The sequence below is a fragment of the Chiloscyllium punctatum genome, chromosome 38 (assembly GCF_047496795.1).
Source record: "Chiloscyllium punctatum isolate Juve2018m chromosome 38, sChiPun1.3, whole genome shotgun sequence".
In the NCBI taxonomy this organism is placed as follows: Eukaryota; Metazoa; Chordata; class Chondrichthyes; order Orectolobiformes; family Hemiscylliidae; genus Chiloscyllium; species Chiloscyllium punctatum.
Window position 1 is genome coordinate 8,813,806 of NC_092776.1, and position 21,905 is coordinate 8,835,710.

At 41.4% G+C, this 21,905-nt stretch overlaps 1 protein-coding gene across 2 annotated transcripts in view; it reads left to right on the forward strand.

Moving 5' to 3' along the window:
* Positions 1–21,905, forward strand: part of cnnm1 (cyclin and CBS domain divalent metal cation transport mediator 1) — a 113,683-nt gene that overhangs the window by 78,308 nt on the left and 13,470 nt on the right. For both annotated transcript variants that reach the window (XM_072557117.1, XM_072557118.1), the window contains 2 exons: positions 16,975–17,073; positions 18,392–18,508. In XM_072557117.1, coding sequence (XP_072413218.1) covers positions 16,975–17,073; positions 18,392–18,508 — 216 coding nt within the window. The remainder of the gene's footprint in view (positions 1–16,974; positions 17,074–18,391; positions 18,509–21,905) is intronic.

Sequence of the window (21,905 nt, forward strand, 5' to 3'; positions counted from 1 at the left end):
TTAGAGTTTGAAAGTGCAGATCGTGAGAAAGAAAGGAAATATGAATAAATATTAGTGGAGGAACAGTGAAAGAAAAACTGTTTCAGGGTAAGCAATTAAACTTCCAAACCCACAAATAGAATTAGATAAACAGGATTTCCCAATCCTTGATGTTTGGTGGCAAGTTAGTGTCATGGTGGCAACGCTTAATGCAACAACTGGTTACAATATGCTTTTGCTTTTATTCACCAGAACAAGTCTCCGTATGCCCTGTTTTAGCAATTTCCTATGTTCATGCTTAATAATTTTGAGAAAAATATTCATAAAGCTTGAATCAAAAGATAAGTACCACTGATGGCAGGTATATGTCATGGTGACATGAGCTGGCATGTTTTAGAGTTAGGCTTTGTGCATTATAACTAACAGTTTTTGGTCTAATGTTCATATTAAAAGAAAATTGGATGAGTAGATAGTAATTCAGTATGGTATCAAAGGACACATTTCAATTTAGCCCAAAGTTGATGTTACTTAATCTCACTTTGAAGTACTGTGGCATTTTCAAAAGTGATCCAAAGGGCTGAATACCACAATTTTTTTTTTATTTTTGGAATGGGCAAGTTTTTTTAACAGAGGGTGTGGAGAAGGAGACTTTTGGGACGGAGTGGGAACAATATAAATTTCTCTAGTGTCATTGTCGTTTCCTGATTTTAATTAATTAATTGTAAAATGACATGATGATTTCCATCTAGATTAAAACTGAGCATGCTTCACGCTTCAGGCCAGCAAAAAGGAGCATTTGCTCATTAAAGGTGAAAAGTTGACCAAATTACTGGTCAACTTGAAGTTGCTCAATTTGGTTTGCTGAACAATTCAATCTGATTGTGCATTTAAAAATTCTTCAGTATGGTTTTGTTCCAAAGTTGCTTAACTTGAATTGCTAGATACTTTAAAAACGTCTAACTCAAATAAAAAAAATCAGCTAACATCATTGAGGTTGTCAGATCCTGTCTGCCAATAGCAGTGGCTGCAGGTGGACAGTCCAACTGTGCTGACCTGTTAAATAAAAAAATAATTGCTGGGAGTCACCGATCATGATTTGTCTCACGCTGAGCAGGAGCGGACATGGAACTGCTGAGTAAGTGAAGTAATTTGATTGGTTGCATTACCCGAAACACTACTTCGGTAGTGTCTCCCACCCATCCTTCTCCTCTAACCAAAAATAAATGGTTCTATGCACTGGATTGGTAAGGTTACTAGTTTTTTTTAATATTCTTTATATTTTTACAGTCTCTTTGGGAATTTGGAACAGTGGGGATGGTGTTTAGGGCAGTTGAATGTCCCTTCTCAATGTGGGAAGTAGGGGTCACCTCTGGTGTCCCTGCTGACTTCATATACGGGAAGTGCACTCAACTCCAGCTCCTCGGAAGCTGCATTAGGGAGCTGGAACTGGATGAACTTCAGATCACTTGGGAGGCAGAGGGGGGTTATGGAAAGGAGTTACAGGGAGGTCGTCACAACTCAGGTTCAAGGAAATGGCAGATGGGTTACTGTCAGGAGACAGAAAGGGAACCGGCAGGCAGTGCAGGGAACCCCTCTGGCTGTTCCTCTCAACAACAAGTATACCGTTTTGGATACTGTTGTGGGGAGGGACTTAGCAGGGATAAGCCATGGGGTGCAGGTCTCTGGCACACAGTCTGTCCCTGTTGCTCAGAATGGAAGCAGGGAGATATGCAGAGTATTAGTCATTAGGGACTCCATAGTTAGGGGAACAGATAGGAGGTTTTGTGGGAATGAGAGAAACTCACGATTGGCATGTTGCCTCCCAGGTGCCAGGGTTCATGATGTCTCAGACCATGTTTTCGGGATCCTTAAGTGGGAGGGAGAGCAGCCCCAAATCGTGGTCCACATACGTACTAATGACATAAGTAGGAAAAGAGATTAATTGAATTGAATTGAATTGAATTTATTGTCACATGTACTGAGGCACAGTAAAAAGCTTTGTCTTGCAAGCAATACAGGCAGATCACAGAGTTAAGTAGCATAGATAAGTAAATAATAGGTAAACAGCAACAAAATCACCGGTACAAGCGAATGTTAAGAGTTTGAGAGTCCATTCAGTATTCTAACAACCAGTAGGGTAAAAACTGTTACAAAACTGTGTGTTCAGGCTTCTGTACCTTCTCCCCAGTGGTAGAGGTTGTAGGGTACAGGTTTGTTTGCTGAGCTGTAGGTTTGATATCCAGACGTTTCATTACCTGGCTAGGTAACATCATCAGTGGCGACCTCCAAGTGAAGCGAAGCGAAGCTATTGTCTCCTGCTTTCTATTTATATGTTTGTTCTGGATGGGGTCCCTGGGGTTTGTGGTGATGTCATTTCCTGTTTGTTTTCTGAGGGGTTGATAGATGGTATCTAGATCTATGTTTGCTTATGGCATTGTGGTTGGAGTGCCAGGCCTCTAGGAATTCTCTGGCATGTCTTTGCTTAGCTTGTCCCAGGATAGGTGTGTTGTTCCAGTCGAAATGGTGTTTTTTTTCATCCGTGTGCAGGGCTACGAGGGAGAGAGGGTCGTGTCTTTTTGTGGCTAGCTGGTGTTCGTGTATCCTGGTGGCTAACTTTCTTCCTGTTTGTCCTACGTAGTGTTTGTGGCAGTCTTTGCATGGAATTTTGTAGATGATGTTGGTTTTGTCCATGGGTTGTACTGGGTCTTTTAAGTTTGTTAGTTTTTGTTTGAGAGTATTGGTGGGTTTGTGTGCTACTGGGATTCCAAGGGGTCTTAGTAGTCTGGCTGTCATTTCTGAAACTTCTTTGATGTATGGTAAGGTAGTTAGGGTTTCTGGCTGTGTTTGGTCTGCTTGTTGTGGTTTGTCCTTGAGGAATCTGCAGACTGTATTTTTTGAGTATCCGTTCTTCTTGAACATGTTGTATAGGTGGTTCTCTGTTTTCCGAAGTTCGTCTGTGCTGCAGTGTGGGGTGGCTCATTGGAATAGTGTTCTGATACAGCTTTGTTTGTCTGTGTTGGGATTATGGCTGGTGTAGTTAGGTATTTGGTCAGTGGTTGTCAGTTTTCTGTATACGCAGGTTTATAGTTCTCCGTTGTCCTTTCTTTCGACTGTGATGTCCAGGAATGCGAGTTTGTTGTCGGTTTCTTCCTCCTTGGTGAACTTTATGTCTGTGAGGGTGTTGTTGATGATATTAAATGTCTCTTCTATCTTGTTTCGTTTTGTGATGACAAAGGTGTCATCTACGTAGTGGACCCAGATTTTTGGTTTGATGGTTGGTAGGGCTGTTTGTTCTAGTCTTTGCATTACCGCTTCTGCTATGAATCCTGATAGCAGAGATCCCATGGATGTGCCGTTGGTTTGTTTGTAGACTATGTTGTTGAAGGTGAAGTGGGTGGTAAGGCACAGGTCCACTAGCTTCATGATGTTTTCGTTGGTAATGTGATTGATGGTTGGTGTGTGTGTGTGGTGGTCTCTTCTAAAAGTGTGGTAAGCGTTTCCTTTGCCAGGTCGATGTTGATGGAGGTGAACAGTGCTGTTACTTCAAATGAGATCATTGTTTTGTCTTCCTCTATTTTGGTGATTTTGATGATTTTCAGGAATTCCTGGGTGGACTGGATGGAGTGCTGTGACTCTTCTACTAGGTATTTCAGTCTTGCGTGTAGTTCCTTGGCCAGTCTGTAAGTTGGTGTTCTGGGTAGTGAGATATGGGTCTGAGGGGGGCTTCTGGTTTATGGATTTTTGGTAGTCCATAGAATCGTGGGGTGTTGGTCCCGCCTGGTTTCATTTTCTGGAATTCTGTCTTGTTTAATTGTCCGGAATTGTGTAATTTTCTTAGGAGATATGTAATTCAGTTTCCTAGTTGTGGGGTCGGGTCTAGCGCCACCTGTTGGTAGGTGTTGTAGAGGTTGTAGAAAAACATTGCCAGAGTGGGATGGATCTTTGAGAATGCTGACGGCCTTTCCTTGACAGCGGGCCTGGTAGATGGATTCCATAGATGGGAGGTTGGCCTTTGTGATTGTCCGGTTCGAGTTCACCACTCTCTGTAACCATCTCTGATCTTGAATGGTACAGTTGGCATACGAGGTAGAGATCCATCCAGACAGAATGCTCTCTGGCACACCTACGAAAGTTGGTAAGGGTATTCGCCATCATGCCAAATTTCCTCAGCTGCCTGAGGAAGAAGAGATGTTGGGCGTTTGTAACCAGTGTGTCCACATGAAGAGTCCAAGAAAGCTTGTTGTGGATGACTATTCCCAGGAGCTTCACCATCTCCACCCATTCCACCTCTGTGCTGTTAATGTGTAGGGGAGCACGAGTAACATCCTGCCGAAAGTCAATAATGAGTTCCTTGGTTTTGCCAGCATTGAGAGCTAGGTTGTTCTCGGTGCACTATTTTTCCAGGTCTTCCACCTCCCGTCTGTAGTCTGTTTCGTCGCCATTTGCGATTCGACTGACTATGGTGGTGTCATCAGTGAACTTGTAAATGGCATTAGTCTGGTATTTGGCAATGCAGTCATGGGTGTACAGTGAGTACAGTAGGAGGCTGAGTTTGCACCCTTAGAGGGCCTGCAGTGTTGAGTGTTAGTGAGGATGTAATATTGTCCTGAAAATGTGTTACTGGAAAAGCGCAGCAGGTCAGGCAGCATCCAAGGAACAGGAGAATCGACGTTTCAGGCATAAGCCCTTCTTCAGGAATATTGTCCCCAATCTTCACCACAGCTTGTGGCCTGTGGGTCAGGAAACTATGGATCCAGTTGCAGAGAGTGGGGCTTAGTCTGGAGCAGTCTCGAGGGGATAATAGTATTGAAGGCTGAACTGTAGTCAATGAGTAGGATTCTTACACAGCTGTTCTTGGTGTCAAGATGTTCTAGGACAGAGTGAAGGGCAAATGATATGGCATCTGGCGTGGATCTGTTGGTCAGATAGGCAATTTGGAGTGGGTCAAGAGTAGTGGGGAGGCTGGGGTTGATTAATGCCATGGCCAGTCTTTCAAAGCACTTCCTGATCACCAAAGTTAGGGCCACTAGGTGGTAGTCATTGAGACATGCTGCATGAGCCTTCTTAGGTACAGGGATGATGTTGGCCCTCTTGAAACAGGTAGGGACAGTGGCCCCTTGCAGGCCACTGCCAGTTGATGTGCGCATGCTCCGGTTGCATGGCCTGGTACTCCGTTTGGTGCCATTGTTTTCCTTGGATCCAGACAAAGGAAAACTGATCTGACCTCTGATGCAGCGACTGTTGGGATAGGTTCATCAGGACTTGTCGGAATAGGTGTTACCTCTCCGCCAAAATTCTGCTCAAAGCGAGCATTGAAGGCATTGAGACAATCTGGGAGGGATGTGTCATCATCTGCTATCTTGCACTGTCTCTTTTTAGATCCTGTGATGTCATTTCAGTCCTTGCCATAATTAACAGTGTCTGTCTGGGTCTCTAGTTTGGATCGATATTGGTCCTTGGCTGTCTTAATGGCTTTGCAAAGGTCATACTTGGATTCCTTATATTTGAGTGGGTCTCCTGATCTGAAGGCCTCATACCTGGTTTTTAGCAGGTTCTGTATGTCCTGATTCATCCAGGGTTTCCTATTGGGGAACACCCAGATTGACTTGCTCAGTATGCAGTCCTCCCTAAGAGATGGGGATTTAAGGCAGAAATTCAGGGAGCTAGGGTGGAAGCTTAGTGCTAGAACAAAGTTGTTATCTCTGGTTTGTTGCCCATGCCATGCGCTCGCGAGGTGAGGAATAGGAGAGAGAGGAGTTGAACATGTGGCTACAGGGATGGTGCAGGAGGGAGGGTTTCTGATAATTGGGGCTCATTCTGGGGTAGGTGGGATCTCTACAAACAGGATGGTCTACACCTGAAACAGAGGGGTACAATATCCTTGGGGTGGGGTGGGGGGGTGGGGGGGGTGGGTGGGGAGAGGAGGTTTGCTAATGATATTCAGGAGAGTTTAAACTAATTCAGCAGGGGGATGGGGACCTAAATTGAAGTTCTAGTGTCCAGTAGGTTGAGAGTAGTGACGTCAGAAATGTGGTTTCAAGGTTGCAAGAATGCACCGGCAAGCAGGAAGATGGTTTGAAGTGTGTCTACTTCGATGCCTGGAGCATCCAGAATAAGGTGAATGAACTTGCAACATGGGTTGGTACCTGGGACTTTGATGCTGTGGCCATTTTCGGAAACATGGATAGAATAGTTGTTGCAGGTTCGGGATTTGGATGTTTCAGTAAGAGCAGAGAAGATGGTAAAAGGAGGCAGGGTGCTGTGGCATTGTTAGTCAAGGACAGTATTACGGTTGCAGAAAGGGTAGTTGAGAACTCATCTACTGATGTAGTATGGGCTGAGGTTAACAACAGGAAAGGGAGTTTTCTATAGGCCGCCGAATAGTTCCAGAGGTGTAGAGGAAAGGATAGCAAAGATAATTCTGGATAGGAGTGAGAGTAACAGGGTACTTGTTATGGGGCACTTTAATTTTCCAAATATTGACTGGAAATACCATAGTTTGAGTACTTTAGATGGGTCAGTTTTTGTTCAATGTGTGCAGGATGACTTCCTGACTCAGTATAAGACAAGGAGGATTGATGTTTTTGGCATAAGCGCTTCATCAAGAAATTCCTGATGAAGGGCTTATGCCTGAAGCACTGATTCTCCTGCTCCTCAGATGCTGCCTGACCTGCTGTGCTTTTCCTGCATCACACTCTCGACTCTGATCTCCAGCATCTGCATTCCTCACTTTCTCCCAGTATGTCGACAAGTAAACAAGGGGTGATGCCACATTGGATTTGGTACGAGGTAATGAACCTGGCCAGGTGTTAGATTTGGAGGCAGGTGAGCACTTTGGTGATAGTGACCACAATTTAGTTATGCTTAATTTAGCGATGGAAAGGGATAGGTAAATAACACAGGGCGAGAGTTATTGCTGAGGGAAAGGCAATTATGACGTGATTAGGCAAGATTTAGGATGCAAAGGATGGGGAAGGAAACTGCAAGGGGTGTGCACAAATGAAATGTGGAACTTATTCAAGGAAAAACATATTGTATGTCTTTGGTACATATGTACCTGTCAGGCAGGGAGGAATTGTTCGAGCAAGGCAGCTGTAGTTGACTAAAGAAGTTGAATTGCTTGTCAAGAGGAAGAAAAAGGCTTATGTTAGGATGAGATGTGAAGGCTCAGTTAGTGTGATTGAGAGTTACAAGTTAGCCAGGAAAGACCTAAAGAGAGAGCTAAGAAGAGCTAGGAGGGGACGTGAGAAGTCGTTGGCAGGTAGGGTCAAGGAAAACCTTTAAAGCTTTCTATATCGGGAATAAAAGAATGGCTAGAGAAAGATTAGAGCCAATCAAAGATAGTAGTGGGAAGTTGTGCATGGAGTCAGACGAGATAGGGGAAGCGCTAAATGAATATTTTCCATCAGTATTCACATTGGAAAAAGACAGTGTTGTCAAGGAGAGTGCTGAGATATAGGCTACTAGACTAGACAGGATTGAGGTTCACAAGGAGGAGGTGTTAGCGATTCTGAAAAATGTGAAAATAGTTAAGTCCCCTGGGCTGGATGGGATTTATCCTAGGATTCTCTGGGAAGCCAGGGAGGAGATTCGAGCCTTTCGCTTTGATCTTTATGTCATCATTGTCTACAGGAATAGTGCCAGAATCGTGGAGGATAGCAAATGTCCCCTTGTTCAAGAAGGGGAGTAGGGACAACCCTGGTAATTATAGACCAGTGAGCCTTACTTCAGTTGTGGGTAAAGTGTTGGGAAAGGTTATAGGAGATAGGATTTATAATCCTCTAGAGAGGAATAAGTTGATTAGGGATAGTCAACATGGTTTTGTGAAGGATAGATTGTGCCTCACAAACCTTATTGAGTTCTTTGAGATGGTGACCAAACAGGTGGATAAGGGTAAAGCGGTTGATGTATATATGGATTTCAGTAAGGTGTTGATAAGGATCCCCACAGTCGGCTATTGCACAAAATACGGAGGCATAGGATTAAGGATGATTTAGCAGTTTGGATCAGAAGTTGGTTAGCTGCAAGAAGACGGAGGGTAATAGTTGATGGGAAATATTCATCCTGGAGTTCTGTTACTAGTGGTGTACCGCGAGAATCTGTTTTTGGTCCACTGTTGTTTGTCATTTTTATAAATGACCTAGATGAGGGCGTAGAAGGATGGGTTAGTAAATTTGCGGATGACACCAAGGCCGGTGGGGTTGTGGGTAGTGCTGAAGGATGTTGCAGGTTACAGAGGGACATAGATAAGCTGCAGAGCTGGGCTGAGAGGGGGGAAAATGGAGTTTATTGTGGATAAGTGTGAGGTGATTCACTTTGGAAGGTGCAACAGGAAGGAGAGTACTGGGCTAATGTTAAGATTCTTGGTAGTGTGGATGAGTAGAGAGATCTCTGTGTCTATGTACATAGATCCCTGAAAGTTGCTACGCAGGTTGATAGCTGAAAATGTGTTGCTGGAAAAGCGCAGCAGGTCAGGCAGCCTCCAAGGAACAGGAGAATTGACGTTTCCTGAAAAAGGGCTGATGCCCGAAACGTCGATTCTCCTGTTCCTTGGATGCTGCCTGACCTGCTGCACTTTTCCAGCAACACATTTTCAGCTCTGATCTCCAGCATCTGCAGTCCTCACTTTCTCCATGCAGGTTGATAGGGTTGTTAAGAAGATGTACAGTGTGTTAGCTTTTATTGGTAGAGGGATTGAGTTTTTTGAGCCATGGGGTCATGCTGCAGCTGTACAAAATTCTGGTGCCACACTTGCAGTATTGCGTACAGTTCTGCTCACCGCATTATAGGAAGGATTTGGAAACTTTGGAGAGGGTTCAGAGGAGATTTACTAGAATGTTGCCTGGTATGGATGACTTGATTTGTAGACTTCCAAATAAACCTGTTGGACTTCACAACACGTGGTGTTGTGTGGTTTTTAGCCTGGTATGGAGAGAAGGTCTTATGAGGAAAGGCTGTGAAACTTGAGACTGTTTTCATTAGAGAGAAGAGTGTTGAGAGGTGACTTAATTGAGACATACAAGATAATCAGAGGGTTAGATAGGGTGGACAGTGAGAGCCTTTTTCCTCAGATGATGATGGCTAGCACAAGAAGCCATAGCTTTAAATTGAGGGGTGATGGATATAGGACAGATGTCAGAGGTAGTTTCTTTACTCAGAATATTAGGCGTGGAATGCACTGCCTGCAACGGTAGTAGACTCGCCAAATTTAAGGGCATTTAAATAGTCATTTGAAAAACATGTGGATGAAAATGGAATAGTGGAGGATAGATGGGCTTCAGATTGGTTCCACAGGTCGCCGCAACATTGAGGGCCTAAGGGCTTGTGCTGTGCTGTTATGTTCTGTGTCTTGTCGTGCTTGCATCTCTCTGCCTTTTCCATTATCATATTAAACCAGACCAGTATATAATGCGTAAGTGAACAAACTTACCTTTGCAGTAAAAGCAAATTCTGGTGATGTTGAGATTTTCAATAGTAAGTGGATGCTCAATAATAATGCAAACCACTCCTCATCAGACAGTCCCTCCATAACTAGTGTCAGCCTAGTGAACCTTCTGCCTCCAATGCCAGTACAACTTGCTTCAGATAAAGAGCCCAAAACTGTTTACAGTATTTCACTATGGTCTAATTAGTCTTTGTACAGTCCTGGCAAAATCTACTTACTTTTGGCATCCATTCACACTTGTTCTCTGTCACACTCACATACTCACTCTCTCTTGCATGTGCACATGTACTTAGAGGCATGGACACAGGCAAGCACACTCTTGGTGGGGGTGGGGTGGGGGGGGCGGGAGTTATTTCATTTAAGGTTCTTTTCTGTCAAAAAAATACTCAACCTCACTTAAAACATAGACAGATTTGAAGCAGGACCTCACACTGCAGTGCATTGTCTAACCTGAGATTCACCTGTTGTACATTGATCAAACATTTAATTATCTCGGGACAAGGATTTGAAAGGAATCTAGATTTTGCATTATAATCAGCAGTCTACTTCCTAACTGATTAAAGGATTCAACAAGGGCTGTTGTTTTAAAGTTGTTAACTTGCTGCTTACAAATACTGAATCTTATACCACTCTATCATACCACACCTGAGGAAGGAGCTGAGCTCTGAAAGCTTGCAATTTCAAATAAACCTGCTGGACTATAACCTTGTGTCATTTAATGTTTGGCCCTGTTCATCCCAGTTCAATTCCAGCATCTCCACATCATGAAAATAAAGGCCAGCATTCCATTTGCCTTCCCTACCACCCACTGAATTTGGATGAACTCTTCTGTGATGCATGGTTGAAGACTCATAAATCCCTCTGATCCCTAGCTTTCTGCAGTCTCTCTCCATTTAAATAATATTTCAGCTCCTGTATTTCTCTTGCCAAAGTGCATAACCTCACATTTTTCCTTATTATATTCCACCTGCCAAACTTTTGCCCACTCACTTAACCAGTCTACATCCTTCTACAGGTTCCTTGTGCCAGCCTCACTACTTGTCTTCCTACCTGCTTTTGTACATTGATTATCCTCGTTCAAGTTGTTAATATATATTGTAATCAGTTGTGGCCTCAGCACCAATCCCTGTGGTATTCCACCTTTAATAGGCTGCCAGGTTGAAAATGCCCCCTCATCCCAACTCTCTTCCTTCTTTTAGTTAGCTAATCCTCTAACCATGCTAATATACTATCTCCAACGCAATGGACTCTTATGAAATAGCCTCCCTTAATGCATGGTTCCTTATCAAATGCTTTCTGAAAATCCAAATATGTTACATTCACTGCTTCTCCTTTATCTATCCTACTTGTTACCATATCAAAGAATTGTAGTAAATGTGTCAGATATGATTTCCCCTTCATGTGACCATGTTGACTCAAAACTATTATGTAATTCTAAATGCTCTGTATTCCATCCTATCTAATAGACTCCAACATTTTCCCAGTTGCAGATGTTAAGCAAACTGGCGTACAGATAGCTATTTTTTTGTCTCCTTCCCTTTTTAAATAAACATGTTAATGGCAGTTTTCCAATTATTTGGGACTTTTCCAGAATCTAAGGATTCTTGGAAGATTATTACCAGTGTATCCATTATCTCTATAACTACTACCTTTCATATCCTAGGATGCATCCCATCAGTTCTCGGGAATTTATGGGTCTTTAGCCCCATTAGTTTCTCCAGCACTTTTTTTCTAACAATAGTTACTGTATTTCTTTCCTCTCCTTTTTTTTTTAACCCCTTGAATAATTAGTAACTCTGGAACTCTATTAGTCTCTTCTCTGTGAAGACTGATGTAATATATTTCTTCAACTCTGCCATTTCCTGGATCCCCATTATTATTTCAACAGCCTCTTTTAAGAGGCCATTGCCAATGCTTTTTATCATTAGTATGCTCAGTGCAAAAATGCTTGAAATTTTGAAGGATAAATGCAATAAACTCTATCATTTTAGAATGATATTTCATCCGAGTATTGGAATTACCTAATGCAGCATCATGTGTTTTCAAAGCTTAAAACTAGAACCTTCTGCTGATCCCCAACCCCCCCCCCCCCCCCACCCATTTCCTAAATACTTTTCTTGTTGCAACTGCTTTTTGTGTTATTTGTTGTTTGACTCACACAGGACCTCTCCTCCATGATAATCCTAAACCCCTGTGCTCCGCAAGACCACGTCCTCAGCCACTTATACACTCACGATTGTGTGGCCAAATTCGGTTCTAACTCAATTCACAAATTTGCTGATGACACCATCATAGTAGGTCTGATCTCAAATAATGTCGAGACAGGTTACAGGAAAGAGACACAGAGCTGAGTGGTGTGATGGAAAAGCAATGATCTCTCCCTTAAAGTCAGCACAATGAAGGAGTTGGTCTTCAACTTAAGGAAGCCAAGTGGTGGACATGCACCTGTCAGCATCAGTGCTGCTGAGGGGGAGGTAGTCAAGAGCTTCAAGTTACTAGGAGTAAATACTACCAACAATCTGTCCTGGACTATCCATGTCAAAACTACAGTCAAAAAAGCAATGCCTCTACTTTCCCAGAAGGCTTAGGAAATTTGGCATGGTTACAATGACCATTACCAATTTTTATATGTGCAGCATAGAACGCATCCTATCTAAATACATCTCAGCTTGGTATGGCAACTGCTCTGCTCAAGATCTCAAGAAATTACAGACAATTGTGAACCCAGTCCAATCCATCACGCAAACCAACCTTCCTTCCATTGACTCCATTTATACTTCCTGCTGCCTTGGGAAAGCAGCCAACATCATCAAAGACCCCTCCCACCCCGGTTATACTCTCTTCCATCATCCTCTATCAGGCAAAAGAAACAAACGTTTGAAAACACATACCAGTAGATACAAGAACAGCTTCTTCCCCACTGTTATCAGACTTGAGAACGTACCTTTCATACATTAGAGTTGATCTTTCTCTACACCTTGGTACCTGTAACAGTATATTCTGCGTTCTGCTCTATTATCAAGATGTATTTAAATAGAGTATAATTTGTCTGGAGAGCATGCAAAATGGTACTTGTTACATTAACCAAGATACAATGAAAACAATAAATCAAATCAAATCTGATACGACCATTAAAATACACTTGGGTACCCCGCCTTACCATTTATTTCTGACATTGTGCAATTCTCAAGGCTGATAACTATAAAATGTTAAATTCTGTTGAATACTAATAGCAGAGGTGATGGTTTAATGCTATTTTCACTGGGTTATTAATCCAGAAACCCAGATCTTGTTCTGGCACCCAGGGTTCGACTCTCACCATGGTAGATGTTGAAGCTGGTATTCAATAAAGAAAACTTGCAACCCATTGTTGATTGTCAAACAAAAAACTCATCTAGCTCACTAATGTCCATTAGGAAATATAACTGGCACCTTGTCCGCCTACATTTGACTCCAGACCCATAGAGGTACTGACTCATCACTGTCCTTTGGGCAATCAGGGATAGGCTACTGATGCTCACATCCATGAATGATAGTTTTTAAGCATCCAATGCAGTTATTTACTTTGCAGTTATTGAAATCCAGTGAAACTAACTGTCATTTGGGTATATTCATACCATTATCATCATTTTATCTTCCTTTCACTTACTTGCATCCTTTCCGACTACCTTTCACAAAGGTACCAGATTGCATGCAAGGCTAGTGACATTAACCGATTCTGTTTTTAAAATGTGAGTTAAAATAGTGCTGCACTTATGTACAACGTCCTTTGAATAACTTTGATGATGACACACGTATTATGTTATGAAGATTCATCATTGACTCCCAGGTCCTCCTGTTGTTCTGTTTTGAGCACTTGGACTGTCCGCTGGAAGCGTTGAGTACAATGTCACTAAGATGAGCATTTTCATATAACAAAGGCATAACACCATGAATGCTGGAAATCTGGAATAAATACAGAAAGTCCAGTTTGGAAGCATCTGTGGAAAGGGAAACAGTTAACCTCTTCGAACTTCAGAAAAAGAGTCATACTGAACTCAAGCCACTAACTCTGTTTCTGTCATCATAATGCTGCATGATCTGCTGAGTTTCTCCAGCACTTCCTGTTTTTATCATCAAACATCTGCAACTGCATTTTTCTTTATTACAATGAGGATTGATTTCAAGAAGCTCAAGTAAATACGATTGTGATGTCCTCCATTCCTTTTCAAGTACACCATATTTTGTATTACTACAATTTCATTTTCTTCTTCATACATCTCAGGCCACTCAAACAGGACTCATGTAAGTTCTTCATATTACTCAGTCCATCTCGTGAGACAAGGAAACATTGAACTCCCTGACCTTATCTTAGTGTCTACACTCAATTCCTCAAGGGTAGCTGGGTTTGCCTGTATCTTATGGATTGGCTGGAGAAATTTGAGATTCTTGTAGATATTGCGAGATCAGCTTTGAGGTAATCTTCTAATCCCCCCCCCTCAATTCACCAGTGTTCCCTGAGGTTTGATATCATTGTCATACAGTTGTTATTTGACTTGTTTTTTCCCTTTACTTTTTTTGCATCTCCTGTCTTACTGCAGAAAGTCTAATTTAGACGGAGAACTGTGTCTGTATGAATCCCTGTTCTGTGGATATCTAAAACATGGTTTTACACTTTTGTGTGCTTATTATAGTGAACTTAAATATTTCAATTGGAGTATAAACTGCATCTCCTAATCCTGATTTAAAACATTTGATTCAAGTCAGCTCATTCTCATCTCATCATCTACCGTATGTAGTGCACACACACACGATGACCAGGGAAGGTGCTGAGTACAGATCTTGGGACCATTCAGTCACCTTGCGATAAAGTCTTTCACTTGAAATTACCTTAAACCGTCGCACGAATCACAAATTATTATTCATGGCATATTCTCTACTTGTTTGGATGTTGTATAAAGCATCTTGTGAGATTCATAAGAAAATTGCAGGAGCAGAATTAGGCCATTCTGCCCATCGATCTGTTCTACCATACAGTCATAGAGATGTACAGCATGGAAACAGACCCTTCAGACCAACCCGTCCATGCCGACCAGATATCCCAACCCAATCTAGTCCCACCTGCCAGCACCCGGCCCATATCCCTCCAAATCCTTCCTATTCATGTACCCATCCAAATGACTTTTAAATGTTGCAATTGTACCAGCCTCAACCAATCCTCTGGCATTCAATCAGTTGGTAACGTGCGGTGCTGGAAAAAGCACAGCAGGTCAGGCAGCATCTGAAGATCAAGACAGTCAATGTTTCGCATATTTCTTCAACATGAATGGCTATAATGCGATTGAAGAATTTAGACCATTATTTGTAGAACGTGAACATTCCTCACCTGTATTAGCTATAACGTGATTCCAATCCTGTTAGTTTAAATGGTGCTGTTATTACGTGATTTTCTTGTAATGCAGGATTTCACAGGAACAGAACTATTGTGTTATATCCTCCCGAACACACTGTAGTTATGGTTTTCTGGAAGTATAGTTATCACATTCAGTTTATGCGCAAGGTTTGGAGGAGGTGCTTTGGTAAATCTGTGAGCAACATTCTACTCGGTCCTAATGGGTTACATGATAGCTTCAAATAATTTACTGAATTAATAAGTGATAAAAAGAAATCGGATCATCGAATTCCAATGTAAAATGGAACATGGGATTTGTTTGCTTCCTGTAAATAAATTCCATTGTATAAAGGTTGAATCGTTTTGCTATAATTTGTGACATTTGTGATGCTATCCTGATCCATTTTGTAGCTCATCATTTACTTCCTCATGCACCTTCTTACATTGCTGCTAGAACTGGGATTCAACGTAACACCACCTTTTCTTCCTCTACATGAAAAAATGAGAAGAGACTACTCTAATGAGGCATCTGCTTAACATTAATACTGTGCTGCACCTAAACCTGTGTTGCAATGTATTGATCAATCATAAAGAGTAGCGCCCAAAAAATCGGGTACTTGCTATTCTATCATAGAGTCATAGAGATGTACAGCACGGAAAAAGACCTTTTTGGTCCAACTCTTCCATGCTGACCAGATATCCTAAATTAATCCAATCCCATTTGCTAGCATTTAGCCCATTTCCCTCTAAACCCTTCCTATCCATGTCCCCATCCAAATGCCTTTTAAATGTTGTAATTGTACCAGCCTCCACCACTTCCTCTGGCAGATCATTCCATTCACGCATCACCTTCTGTCTGAAAAAAAGTTGTCCCTTGTGTCCCTTTTAAATCTTCCCCCTACACCCCCTCACTGTAAACCTATGCCCTCTCGTACCTTAAACAGTAGAACTTAGTTTGGTTCACTGAAATTTGCAACAAACTTATCAGGGTTTTTTAAAAAATAATCGTTCAAGGGATGCGAGTGTTGCGTGGCTAAGCACCAATTATTGTCATCCTTCATTTGCTTCAGAAGATGGTGGGGAGAAGCGTTATTGAACCACGTTGGGTTGTAGGAACACCCACAGTCCTATTAGGTGGGGAGCTGCAGGATTTTCACCAAGCAACAGTGAAGTTTCAGTGACAATAGAATGTGACTTAGTGGCTAACCTGCAACTGGTGGTGTTCCTGTGTATCTGCTGTCCTTTCCTTTTTAGGTGGTAGTGGGTAAACATAGATTGGATTTCTCCCTTGGTTTATAATCAGGTGACATGGTTTCAGACTAAGAGGCAGGTTATTTAAGACTGATGAGTAGTTTCTTCATTCAGAGGAAGATGATCCTTTGGGATTCTCCTCCCAAAAGAGCAGTGAAAGCTAAGCCATTATTTTCTCCCATGAACATGCTCAATGACACAGAGCAGTTTGGGGGAAAATGGTGTAGAGGCAGATGAGCAGCCAAGAAGCTGAATGGCTGCTTTGTACTCTTCTTTCCAATGTTCATATATAACTGAGGTAACTTGACTGTATAGGATAAGATGCCAGCTAGATATTTCAATATTTCTCTTTTCACTGTTCTCCTATTTGTATCTCCTCCCCAAAAGTACATGGGAAAGCCTGACAGCCAGAGGTGGTGATAATGGCACAAACAAACTCCAGTGGGAGAACTTGAATGTTTATGCCAATAAGATAGTCATAGACAGTGGGTCTAAAACAAGCCAGATCAGGTGACTGCAGAGGTTTCATGTCGTCTAGTTTGTAAGTTGCTTTCATAGCTTTACGACATTGTCCCATTACCCTTTTTGATAGCAAAATCTTTTCCTAGGTCACCACCAGTTTGTTGTATTGGGAGTTCTTAACTGAAGAAACGTTAACTGAAATGTAAATTTACAGCACACAATGCACCCATTTTTCACTGGTATTTGCGCAGTTAACTCTTTGTGTTCAGGGTGAATGGTAAATTGTTGTTATGTCTTAATTGCTTTTAAGTTCAGTAGTCTTGCAATGGAGTCCAATTTTGTTAGAATATGTTTTTTGTGCTTGATGCTGTAAAAATTGTGAAGTTTCTTTTGTGTATTCTTGCCTGTTCAAAGCAAATACTGAAGTAAAGTATTTTTCAGTTGTTCAACTTTGTCACACTTGTAGGCAGCAGGTCAGATGGACTGAGAAGCCCAAGTGATGTGTTTTTCTTGGGAATAGATGCAGTAAATGACTCCGATATGACTGGATTCAAGACTAAACAGCGTAAGTATTTTGTTTTAAAAACAATAAATATCTGTTCAAGAAATACAAACAAAATATAAACCTTCAAACCAATTTGAGAGACAAAATGCTAAGCTCAGCAATCTGCTCCCAAGGGCACAGGCGAAATAAGGGATTGGATTTTGCAGGACAGTGATTAGCTGAATATACCTATTGGGTCTCTTAAAGCTCTAAGGATCCTCAGTCTCTTCAACACTGTGTTTCCTAGTAATTCTAGGATTGTGATATGTCAGTCACCAGATTTGATTTTATTATTTTCTCGTCAAGGTCTCAATCTCAACAATTGCAAAGTATTGAAAAGGCGGACAGTAAGAGGGCATGGGGAGAGCCAAGGAATGGGCGCATCACATTATCTGTTTCCAACCCACCTTCGGAAGATTGGCAGCATAGCTAGTTACATGACAATAATCATTACTCAGATGGTTGCCTAATCCACCTAAACTAAATGTAGGAGTCATAATCCCAGAAGAAAAGAGGTTTTCATCTCAATGAGAAATTAAATTGCTAAGTTTGGGATATATAATTGTCATGTGCCATTTATTCAGAAGTCTCTCAACACCAGGTTATAATCCAACAGGTTTATTTAAAATCATCAAGCTTTCAGAGCGCTGCTCCTTCACCAGGTAAAGTGCTCCGAAAGGTTGTGATTTTAAATAAATTTGTTGGACTATAACCTGGTGTTGAGAGACTTCTGACTTTGTCCATCCCAGTCCAACAGTGACATCTCCAGCTCGTGTACACCATTTATCAAAGTGCTTGGGGTTTAATCTCTAATCTGTGCTGCTCTCATTTAGACATTGGTAGAACAATGACAGCATGATAATGGACTCCAGGGATTTAGAATTAGGCTGTAGGGGTGTGGAATTATTCAAGAAATCTCCAATGCTGGTCAACTTCCGAGGCCCTTAGTGGTGGAACAGCCAGCATCCTATGAAGTGTGCTGGCACAAACAGAAACCGAGTGGAGAAAGTAGCTTGGAGGTGGGAGTTCCGAATTTAAGATTGCTGGGGTTATCCTGTGGCATCCTTTTGAATCCATCAACCATAAGTTCAGGAACACCGTTGCCAGCAGAGTCTTGAACAATTCTTTGTCTGCCTTCTGTACAAGGGTGCAGTTTACGTTAGAAACAAATTAAAGAATGGTGAAGTGAAAGGAAGATTCTGCGGAACTTCCCTTAAGAAAGAGCTGTCAAGAAAGCAAAAGCATTTTTCTTTAATGAGTTAAAGATTTTAAATAATGCCTCAAAAATCTTTACCCCTTTTACCTGTGTTTCTTTAAGGTAATTTCTGTCTATTTTCAGATGATGAAAACACCAGCGTCAATGTTGAACCTGAGGTTAACAATCCAGAACGGAAAAAAAGCCCTTCACTTAGCAGTTCAGAAGAGACACTTGGCAAAAAGCTCCTGAGGAAACTAAGTTAGTGCAACTGTTAATGTTAAATATTTTCTAAAAATCCTACTATTGTGAAATGCAATACAAATATCATTACTGTAGTGCATAATTCTGTGCTGGGCTGGGGCCAGAGGAAATGAGTATCTTTAAAAATGGGAACAGAACATCAAACTGCATCATATTCCTTAACTTGGCCCGACTGTTTCCCAATGCATCATCAATTGCTTTTTTAAGCCCCTTTATGCCAACAGTTTTAATAGTCAACGTTTTGAGAGCACAGCAGCTCTGAAACTGGTTCAACTTATCTATCTGCAACCCTGTGCTTTCAGATTTAAATGTTTTGTTTAAATTTACTCTAGCTGTCAATCAAGGTCTTTTCCCTAGTCGTCCCCAACTAGCCTTATTTCCAGGGGTCAGGTTTGGCTGCTTTTCAGGCCATTGCTTATCAAGACCTGGCTTGGCTTTACGTTCCCTGGACTAATCACGGGCTTAGTTCCCCAAAATAAATCATCGCATGACTACTCTAAATCCCAGCCCTAGACATCTCCATATCCTCTGAAGTCTGTATGGCCTGGCCAAATAGATTTATCCAGACTTGAGTTAAAAGTGTTCTTATTATGAAAACTTATCAAGTACGCTAAGCAGAGAACAACATTTGCGTTAGTCTCTATAATCCCTTTGGTCTAAGGTCAGGCTGAAAGAATTTGAAGTTTTGAATCTACACCCATGGATTAAACGCTATCGTTTATTTGAGATGATAGTTACAGGTTTGTGACTTATTCAGTTTTCTTGAAAATATTCAAACTCTCACTAAGTCTATTTTCAGGAATTCATAAATTAAGAAAAATAACTCATTTTGCAGTTTCTAAAATAAATTTATTTGCAAAATATACAATTTGTGATGGTGTTGTGAGTGGGTAACTTATTTCTAAAATTTGGCTTACTTTTCCCAATCATTTCACTTAAATGAATTGCAGCCCTGTCGCTACTGGCTATTGGCTTCTTCTTGTATCCCATGTATTGCATTTAGCTGAGGAAGCGTGAGTTGGCTCCCCTCTTTTTCGGTCTTTTTGGTTCTTTTTAGCATGCAGCTATAGCTCTCCAGCAAGAGTTTAGTTATTTGGTTTACCAGAAACAAAAAAGAGCTAATTACAAGGTTTGCTTGTGTAAAAGGAGCGGGTACTTGCTAACCCTCAAAAAAAAATTAAAGATATGCTGTCAAGCACAGGGACAAACTCGGGTAGAAAGTTAAAAATGAGATGGTGTCAAGTACCAAAAGGAAGATAAAAAACATGCAATCTAAAATCTTTTAAGATGCTCTTGAGGTGCTGAGTTGGTTAGGGATGTCATGGAACAATGGCAGCCATGGATATTGCAGATGTCCTTTGAGTTCTGTGTTCAAATGTTTTCTAATTCATTTTGTCTCAGGATTTATTTTTCTTGAGAGCAGAGAGAGACAATCCAATAATAAATCTATCTCATCTGCTCTGAGAATGTTGTTACCCTCTGAGAACGTCATTACTTGAAATGCAGTACATTTCTGTCTTTCTGTGTCTGGATTTGTTGTCTCTTAACTGGATAATTGTAAGAGATTTTGTTTTTAATCTCCAACATGCAAGCCTCTCACCTAGATGTAAACAGAAGAAACCGATTTCTTCGCATCTGGCTGGTTTCTCTTGATAGAAATGTTAATTTCAGTTTAGACTGGTTCTTGTTTATTGATGTTTTCTTTAACTCTGGCTCAACCAGTGGTCAGGTAATTACATTTATAAGTCAATGTCTCTTCCTTTTGAAAACATTTCAGTCTGTGGAAGTCTCTGGTAATAAAATCAGACAATGGAAGTTAAAAATTGATAGCTTATATTTTATCACTCTTGTGACACTTGAGACAAATTAAATTTCCAAGATGCAGTCACCTACTGTTAAGCTGATGTTAACCATTTGTGTTCATTGTCAATCAGCTTGACACCTCTCAAACTACTGTAGATTACCACAGGTATCTCCTATGCTTATCTTCAACCAAAATATGAAGATGATTCAGTAAATTCTTTTGCACAAGTTTGATTTGAATGCTTGTGGTGTTCTCAGACAGCTTCCAGATGATGGAAGCTTTTTTATTTAACTTTTTTGTAAGCTGCTTCCCTGCCCGCTATTTATTTTCTTTTCCAGCTCCTCCTCCTTTCCCCTCCTAAATTGTTGTTTGTGCACCATCCAGCAAATAGACACAATGACAAGGTGGAGAGGCTGATGTACCATAAACTCAGCATTCTCCACTGATGGCGTGAGTCAGATCACTGTTGTAAACGCCAGGTATGTACTGGTGAGCTGCCTAGGCTGCCCTGTTAGTGGGGGATTTTATTAAAGCTGAGGTAAAATAACAAACAATTACAATTTTACTGCAGGTCAACCTTAAGACCAGAACAAATGTGAGTGAAATTTATCAGCAGTGGTATAATGGTAACTAGATTTGATACTGTGTGATTGTTGCCTCCAGTAGTATTACGCCATGTGTGGCCAATCATACCCTTATTAGGTAGGCTGACAAAGGGGTTAATCTAATTTGATAGATTACTGATGTTGGGAGTCAAGGGACCACCCATGTCTTTCATTTGCCCTGGGGCTCGAAATCTCGTTTGAAAACTAGAACAGAGCAAAAGGAAGATCCAAGGAGAGTATTTTTCTGTTCAAAGTACTCCTATAATTTTTTTTTAAAAAGTTCCCACCGTGACTTTGTCATTTCAAAGCTGCTTGACTTTGGTTCACTCCCATGACATTGTTGCGTCCTACAAGTGCACTGTAGGGGGCCACAATTAGAGACCACTCTATGGTCCAATCCAGGGCTCCCTGGCCCTGGGAAAACTGAGTACCAGCAGAGATTGCAATGATCAGCTCCCAGGGGAGTCTGAAGTTTTGAACCTATTAAAATGAATGAATGAAGCTGCTCTGGGCTTGGTAGCTGTTCTCATTTAATGCTTACAGTGGAACAGCTGAAGGAGAAGAAAGATTTAAAATTGGAGGGTTCCCATTGGGGCAAGAAATTTGCATTTTAAAAGAATTGTAGTAAATATTTTTATCAGTACTTTTCCCCCATACTTCCCGATTTGTACAGGCTGCAAAGCGGGTAACCCTCAAACTTTGTATAAATGCGGATTATTCCCCATCTGCTTTGTTTTTGCACCTTTTTCGTCTTCCCCGACAGAATGATGAACTCTCATATAGGACAAATATGCATTTAATTTGCTCTTAAAATTTATTTCCCTCTGGTTAATGCTCAAGTTATACTTCTTGATGAGTGCATTGCGCTGTAGATAGTTTTCCTAGCACTCGGCTATATGTGATCACACTAGGCTCCCGCACTGCCCGGTTCTACCTCCTTCCCAAGATCCACAAGCCTGACCACCTGGCCGACCCATTGTCTCAG